This window comes from Phalaenopsis equestris, unplaced genomic scaffold (genome assembly GCF_001263595.1).
Source record: "Phalaenopsis equestris unplaced genomic scaffold, ASM126359v1 Scaffold000223, whole genome shotgun sequence".
Classification (NCBI taxonomy): domain Eukaryota; kingdom Viridiplantae; phylum Streptophyta; class Magnoliopsida; order Asparagales; family Orchidaceae; genus Phalaenopsis; species Phalaenopsis equestris.
Window position 1 is genome coordinate 810,132 of NW_018164665.1, and position 8,528 is coordinate 818,659.

At 35.6% G+C, this 8,528-nt stretch overlaps 1 protein-coding gene across 3 annotated transcripts in view; it reads left to right on the forward strand.

The window, feature by feature from the left end:
* The first annotated feature begins 4,430 nt into the window (after nt 1–4,430).
* Nucleotides 4,431–8,528, forward strand: part of LOC110023208 (mitochondrial import inner membrane translocase subunit TIM22-4) — a 17,222-nt gene continuing 13,124 nt past the window's right edge. For all 3 annotated transcript variants that reach the window (XM_020722512.1, XM_020722511.1, XM_020722510.1), the window contains exon 1: nt 4,431–4,709. In XM_020722512.1, the coding sequence (XP_020578171.1) occupies nt 4,559–4,709 (151 nt within the window). In that variant the 5' untranslated portion in view covers nt 4,431–4,558. The remainder of the gene's footprint in view (nt 4,710–8,528) is intronic.

Sequence of the window (8,528 nt, forward strand, 5' to 3'; positions counted from 1 at the left end):
AACCGCTTCTTGTGTCCGCTCTTTTGTACTTAACAATTTGTGTGACCTTCAACTCTTTCTTGAAACCTGCTCGCCCACAAACAAAGTCTTTCGTCTTAAGATTCTTGGAGTTAGGCCAGAATGTGCCGTGCTCCTTGCGGACACTAAATCCGATATGATGCGCGTAAGCACAATATACTTCGTAAGCTTCTTTTTCATTGTGGACAACTGTTTCAATTAAAATATTTGCACTTTCATCTCTACATTTAGCTTCACCCTCATCCAACTGCAAACAAATATAAAACTGTATTAAACTACTATTAAACTACCCTGCAACCCTAATTAGCACATCATAACAAATAAAACGGAAATCACAACTTTACACACATTCAAATCCATAATATTCTTATATATCATACAACAAATAAGATCACCCTAAAAAAAGACTACATTTTAATAAAAACTGAAGATCTCTACCTAAGAAAATCACCATAAAACACAGTAAGATACACACCAACGAAAACGCCAAAAAAACTACCTAAACACACCAAGAAAGAAAGATATCTCGGCAGAAAAAACACAGAAGTTTCTTTAAAAAAATACATAACTGCAGACATACAACCAATATACCTCCACTTTAACATTGACTTGTTCTGTGTTGGCTGAAAATATACCGTCTCCTTCCCCGTCAGAGACGAAATGCCACCTTGTGCTGTCCATCTTCAACATCAAAATGTAATAAAACAGTAAACCCTAGCTTTCTACTGCTTAAATAGTAGCATTCGCGCGCTCTGGTTTTTAAAGAAGATTATCACGCGGTTATACTTAATTTACGGCTCCGTGACTGCGAAGGGTTCTCTCAGATTATAACGAGGTTACAAATTGGAAAAACTTTGCTTTAAATGTTACTAAAACGTTACACGGAAGGTACAGTTGGTAAGGCGGGGTGTAGAGGTTACCAGGGAGTTACACAGCCTCGGTACAGCATGCAGCGGAGTTACTGTGTCGGTTACAGCTTAGTTATAGCTCTAGGTTACAACGCGCAGTATTAACTCTCGGTTACAAATCAGTTATAGCTCGTTTATTTTTCTCGGTTACACTTCTCGGTTACATCTTCGTTACAGCGAGGTTATAAACACGGTTCATTCGTTTTGAGGTTACTGTAAGGTTACAATCCTGTTATCCGAGCGGTACCGCGGTAAAGGCCCTCTCGGTTATAAATCCGGTACGTCTCAGTTATAACTCGGTTATAATCGAGCGGGCCGGGTCGACGGGTCGCGTCTGAATGAATGCGGTGGGACCAACTATGCTGATTTGTCAATAGCCCGTTGGAGGACGCATGTATCGCTGCGTACGTCTTATGTACGCAAATTTTTTTCCGGCTGGGGCGGCAGCTGCTGGCTTTCGCTCAATCTCCTAGGTATCCGAAGCCAACCAATTTTCCTCGGTCATCCACCCATAGGCATATGGCTCGTGATTGACGATTATTGGATCGAGGTATTAGCAAACTAAAAGTTGTTGCCCTTCGGCCCTTGTTGCTTCAACTGGCACCTGATCCAATACCTTCTTCTTCAATTCGTTGGTCGCGACTCTAGGCTAAACAGGATTTTCCGGCCATCGAAAGAAGAATCGAACTAAAGTACAGCTTCCAGTCATTTATCTTATTTTACAACACTAATAGCAGGAACTTCTCTACCGAGGCAAACTATGCATCATCCTCCAAACCAACCAAGAATGATTACATGGAGGTTAAGAGCTCCATCGACCAATAGATTCCTGGCGGGCAATAAAAAATGACGAAAGTTGCATTGAAAATGATGGCAGTTGCACAAAATCTAAGTGGAATGACCTTGTAATAGTTGAAAACAGCATGTTGTTCTTGGAAAAAAGGCGGCCTCTAACAGAATTTGAACAGATATCTGTAAAAAATAAGTTTGGCTCCAAACCAGCTTGTTGCTCGATCATTCTCCCCAGCAGCTCGAAGCTTTAAAATGGAGTCGAAGACATAGGTCTCCTGTAGCCGAACTGAAGTCTTGCAGAGAGCAGTTTGGAGTTATCCAAACAGAGCACAAAAGATGAACGAATCAGAAGTTGAGAGAGCAACTTGTCACAAATAATCTCACATGGGCTAGTTGTAGGGCCTAAAATCAGTATTTAAGTCATGGGTTGCCCACCTCTCTCAAGGACTCTTTTGGGATGTGACAAGGGGCAACCATCGACTGCTGCAAGGCCAGCCGTGGACGTGATTGATTTTTCACCTACACCTACCGAAGGTAAATCATTGCTCAAGACAACTAAGATCGAGCCAAGTGCGTCAATTGACAATATAAGAAAAATGAGATCAGAAATAAAAAACCTACAAGCAAGAACAAGTCCTCTCGTACCAAGGACTTTGTCCAACTCAAATCATTTAATCAACATACAACTCTCATTGGGTAGTGTCATGACACCAACAACTTTTCATGTGGCTCACTTTATCAACGGGTTTGGTGCCTCAACAAAAGATTGTGCTAACAAATTGATGGTTAGGTCAGTCGTCTAAACGTTCCTCCACCTACTACCATGGAACGAACCATAAGTAACCATTTTTTTAGCAACAATTTTATTGTTTTTGTTTTCATCTTCTTGGCAATATCGTTTCTTTTCTTGTTGGGAGGTCAATTGAAGGATTTGACACGTTCTTCATGACAATGCTTAAAAGTCGATCGATTCAGACAAGAATAAATATAAGCTAAATATAAAATGTTAGAGCCCGCCGCACCCTATTTATAAGAACTAAAGGCACATAAATCTAAGGAGTTCAATTATTGAATCATTGAATAAGAAAAAATATTACGTACTCTTTGCATTAGATCAACTTATTTTTATTGCAACACAACCTTAAAAAAGTAAGAAGGTCTGGAAACTAAAATATGTAAATTGATAAATGTGACAACTTTGATCCCAATGAGATATAACTGGGCACATCAATGGAAGACCAAGATGTTCACTTATCCGATCAGTCGTAGCCACCCGAGCCAAAATTTAGGACCGACTAGATGAAGCCATCTAAATCAAATCTAAAGACTGGCAGAGCCAAGGGAATGACAAAATGACTGTTGATGGATGACAGTCCTAACAAATTAGATTAAAACAAGACAAATAAAAATTTAGGCCAACCATTAAAAAAAAAAAGTCTACTGAAGGCAACAACCCATCTTTCAATAGATCTAACCCGAGGAAAGATCCAGTTCCTCAATATCACCAATCATCCCAAGAATGCCTCTGAGACACCTCATCAGAGATCAATAATTGATAATGCAATAGTCTTATAGTCATTCCATGGGTTGTCCTAATTGTGGAATGAGCTATCTATCAGGTTATGGTGATTCACTTTCGGCCTGATAATTTAGTCTCACTTCGCCAATAAGAGCTCATCATTTGAAGATTGATGGTGGAAAACCATACTAAAATAATCGATTGATAAGGCATGACCGATCAAATCCATCATGCCAATCCATTGCCAGCTCAGCCTAGTTGACAGAATCGACCTTACCATGTTGAAGCCAAAGAAGCTCAACTGACTATGTTAGAGGTAAGCCGGGCGATTGATTCACATATGTAAAATATCTAAAATATCATGTGCAACCTCTATTAAAGCTTGGAAAAAAATGTAAATTCATTATATTGTACCATCTTTCATATAAAAAGAGAAATTATTTTATGAAAAAACAAAGAGAAAAACAATGTATTACTATTCATCAGTGTTTACTTCTCTCTGTCTCTCGCGAATTTTTATCTCAAACCAATCACAATTGCGAGTAGGGGCATTAATTTTCAAATTGTTAAAACTCATTAAAGGTTAAATTTAAAAGATACCGAATCAATTGAATATTTGATAAAACCAAACCGACTTAGACAAAATTAAAATTGGCTTAAATTAATTGGATACAAACAAACAAAGATCTAGTTTTTAGTTGAAATTGAATTATGAACAAACATCAAGAGTTATATACCTTGCATGTGTAATATCACTTTAATTTTTTAATTTTCAGTTTATCTTAGTTATTTAAAATAAAAAGAAAAATAGATTCAACAATTAAAAATTAAGTATTGCAATTTTAAAAATAAAAATTGAAATATGTTTAAAAAATAGAAATAATTAATAAAATATATTTTATATTATTTTTAATTTTGAGAAAATAATGCAGATTCATGTTATTTTAGAATAAATATTTCATCCGGAGTTTGGACGTAAGTATTGCATCCTAACACAATGTATGGAGGAGCTCGAGCAAGAAAAAAAGAAGAACTGATCTTCTGGTGCATCACATCCGTTGTCCGGACATGGGCTCGAGTCTCGACGAGATTCAATATTTTCTTGTATTTTTAATTCAAAATTTCAAATTAATTGTGGATTTAAATTCTCAGCCCTAGAAGAGGCGGCGAAGAGGAGAGAGGAGCCGCGCTCTTCCCGCCCCCTTTAATCTCTACGCGGCGATCCTCAATCCCGCCTCTATTGATCCAGTTCTTCAGGGGTTTTGATTCTAATAGCGTTTTCTTGTACTTCGTGTGCTCTATTGTACTCTGTAACGTATTCATGGCCTCTCCTGATGGAGAAAACCAAGCAGCGTCGAAACAAGAGGAAAAGTCGAAGATAGAGCCATTAAAACTCCCCACCATGGAGGAGATCCGAGGTCAAGACATTTGGAACAACTGCGCCGTCCGCAGCGTTGTTAGCGGAGTTATGGGTATGTTTTTGTTTTTAGCGTCATACCGATTAGGCATTTAGAAAAGGAAGAAGATATTGCTTGTTCTTTTTGTTTAAGATTAATTTCTGTGAATGTTAGTTTTGATGACACCTGAATTCCAGGCTACTGACTTATGAAACGTAATTGATAAGACTTGTGTTCTAATGGCGATGGAATTAGAAAAGTTTCTTTCTTGGAGGAAGAGCATAAAGAATGGGATTTCTTAGGGGTGAAAAATTGACCCAACATGAACTAGATCAGAAAAAAATTGAGTTTGGGATTTGGCTAATTTTTGGGAATCAATTTAATTTTTTGAGTCGGGTTCGGGTTGACTTGCCAACTAAAAATCAATTTGAAAATGACCCGCTAACTCAAAATAGTCTTGAATTTGACAAAGATTGATTCAAAGTCAACCCAATTTTGACTAGAATAGCTATCATGCTTTATGTAAATGGGTTATACTGTTGGGTTTGGGCTAGCGTGTTGAAGGCATGTCAAATTCAGGTTGAACTTTTTGACATATTTAATATTCAGGTCAAGTTATTTTGTGTCGGGTCAAAGTCAGGTGAGACTTAATTCGACCCGTTAAACTCAATTTGACACTTACATGCATTTTTATGATAATGGGGAGTTTAGATATTTAGTAACAACGGGTATCCTGTGGTGATTAACAATTAATGAGCTGGATAACTCAAGTCATTGCTTTGCTCCGCCTTTGGAAGGTGGTTGCATTGATATTGATTTTTGTTATTTAAAATTCTCATTTTTGATAGGATTGAGGTCATGATTGATGGAATGAAGGTCACCATTTTCAAAAGTATATGGATTACTATAAACATTAAAAATTTCATGTTCTAGGATCAATACCATGAAGGAAAAGATCTTAAAGTATGACTTTTGGAAGAATTAAAAATCATTATATCAAGTGGAGGGGACTGTTGTTAAATTAATCAACACTCCAAGTAAAACTATATGTATATGTCATGAGAATCTTAATTCTGGTTTGCAGACAAAAAAAAGTAGAGGCTCTGATACCAATTTTTTGACTTATACATTTGAAGGAGGGAGGTCGAACTTGATGTGCATCGAGACTATCAAAATTCTTTTCATATTCTCCTATCTTAATATTTTCACAATCAAGTGCAAAGAAGTCAATAAATAAAGAATACATTCTAAAATGGTTCCCCGACTACTAGTATCTGACCAATTTAACTCTGAATTAATATAATTCTCTAATTTATTTTCTCAATTCTATAAATTTGATCGAAAATGATGCCTAGGGGCTGAATTGAGATCAAATTTTTATTATTGAGTGACCGATTGTGATCAATTTTGTATCGCAATTTCTACATGAAACTTTTTTGATCAATTTTGTATAGTTGACAGACTAAATTGAATAAATGTGATATCGTGGGACTAAGTTGGTCAAATATACATATTCGGAGGAGTATTTTGGGATTTAATCTAAAAGAAAATTAAGCAAACGAGCAAGTATATGCGCATAAGATATACAATCCGTGAGAGAGACTGATATGTGAGTGTTTAAAATATTGACCAAAATTTAGATGCATTAATGCCTTAAAGATACTAGCACATGTGTTAATAAGCAAGATGACCTGCACGCGCACAAAGAAGAATATTAAGGTGTAGTTACGTGTTTGAGCAATAATACAAGTGAGCATATTGTTAACATTTATTCAAGTATACATGCTGATTTAATTATATTGCCAAACAATGAAGGAATACAAACTAGTGGCCACACAGGAATGAAGATGGTAATAAGTAAAGAGATCTTTGGAATATTTGAGTGCATATGACTTTAAGTACAATAAATATGATTGACTCTTCAGAAAGGTCACAAGCATTTATGATACGAACACCAAGCAAGGATTTAACCGAGTAAGAGTAAATAAATAATTAAAGTTAAGCTGAAGTGCAATTTAGGCACAAGTATTTTTATATGGTTCAACACCTAATTAGCCTACATCCACATCTAATCTTATTTGGATTAAGGATTCCGCTGACTTTAGCTATCACTAATAAAAACTCCTGCATTCCTAACTCAATGAAAAATTTATTAAAATCACACTCCTTGATGGGTGAATGATTTCCAACACCTTTTCTTTATGAGCAAAGCAACCAAAACTTCTACCACAAGAGAATACCATCCAAAGTGCTCGAATACTTAGGCGGTGAACAAAAGCAATCACCAATAAATAATAATAATAAACTTTATTATTTTTAGTTGTGTTCATCATCATTGAATCCTTAGTTTAATTAAAATCAATTAATTTACAATAAAATATATGCTGAACACATATAATAGTATATACAACCTTAGATCTTACCTTTGCACTTAAGTTTGCTTGAATTCACGAAGCAAAGCTGATCTCCAGGTGACCAAAGCTCCAAAAAGCCTAGCAAATTGGGTCATATCACTACTGTTGCTAATTAGTGATTAGCTTAAAAAAGTAGTTAGCTAATTATTATACAACATCATCCAAAGTTTGCAGTCATCAAATTACCAAGGAACATATATTAGGAACTTAAGTTCATGGGGTTAACCAATCCTTTTTCCCTTAATTTGCACTGAATGAATTATCATAATTTCTCTTAAACATGCTATAAAAGTAAAAAGAAAAAAAAGGGTTGTAGTTTTCTATAAGCGACTAGCGTCAATCAACTTGGATCGTTTTACTTACAAAAAATTTATGAATAGTAATCAAACAAAAGGGATTAGTTATGAAGCATAAACACTTCTGAATGACACGTCTGTGTATGACATGGAAACAACTTTGACACGCCCCAACATGTACCTAACATGCCTCAAATTGTTTGTTTTTTATGTGTTGTGAATTTAGGCTTCGATACAACATAGACATATTAGGGAAACGTTGAGGATATGATGAGGACACATTGTGAGGCAGGGAATATGTGAGACACAAAGTGCGAGACATGATCAATCAAAAAAATAAAAGCGAGCAAAAAAAAATATCGCCATAACCAGATTTATTTCATGTCGAGACGTAGTAGTCGAAGAGGACTTTAGGGCCTTATTCAAAACTCTTTTCAAAGAAGTTACATAGACAAGATGCCCATTTCAAAGGTAGACTCTGAGATGCAGATAGATGGGACGAAGAAAAGTAGGATCGTGCTCGCTCGAAGTTCTCTTGAAGATATAATCAATGCATTTTACTATGATTTATAGAGATCTTACTTGGTCAAGTGCACCTTCAAAGCACTATGATTTATAAATTTATCGGACACATTTAGATATTGTGGCCAATGCATTTATTTGAATGTGTATTTAAGGATTCTCACTTGTATGCATTGATAACTTTGTATTGAAATGTCTTTTCTTGTAAATTTCACATTTGATTTATTTTATTATTATAAGTCAGTTTTATGCAGAAGTCCAACTATAATATATTATTCAATTTAGAATATTAGAAAATTTATATATTAGATTAATAATTTATTGAATATAAAAATGTGTTTATGAGACATGGTGTCCTACTTTTTGTAATTATATTACGTCGTAATGTCTGTGTCATTGTGTTAATATTCGTGCTTCATAGAAGATCAAGCATTATGTCAAGTAGTGACCTCACGACTTGAAGTTGGGGAAAATGATTGAGGATTGTTGTATTAAGGTAGTTGAACAATGAGCAACTAAGGTGTGTGTAGTTGATTAATGTGGATGGTAAAAAAATTTGAAATTGTTAAATGGGGGGCACCTGACCCCCCTTTTTTTTCTACCTTCTTGAGGAAGGCATGCTCATTTGTGGCATGCAATAATGGAGTGGTTGTACCCCACCC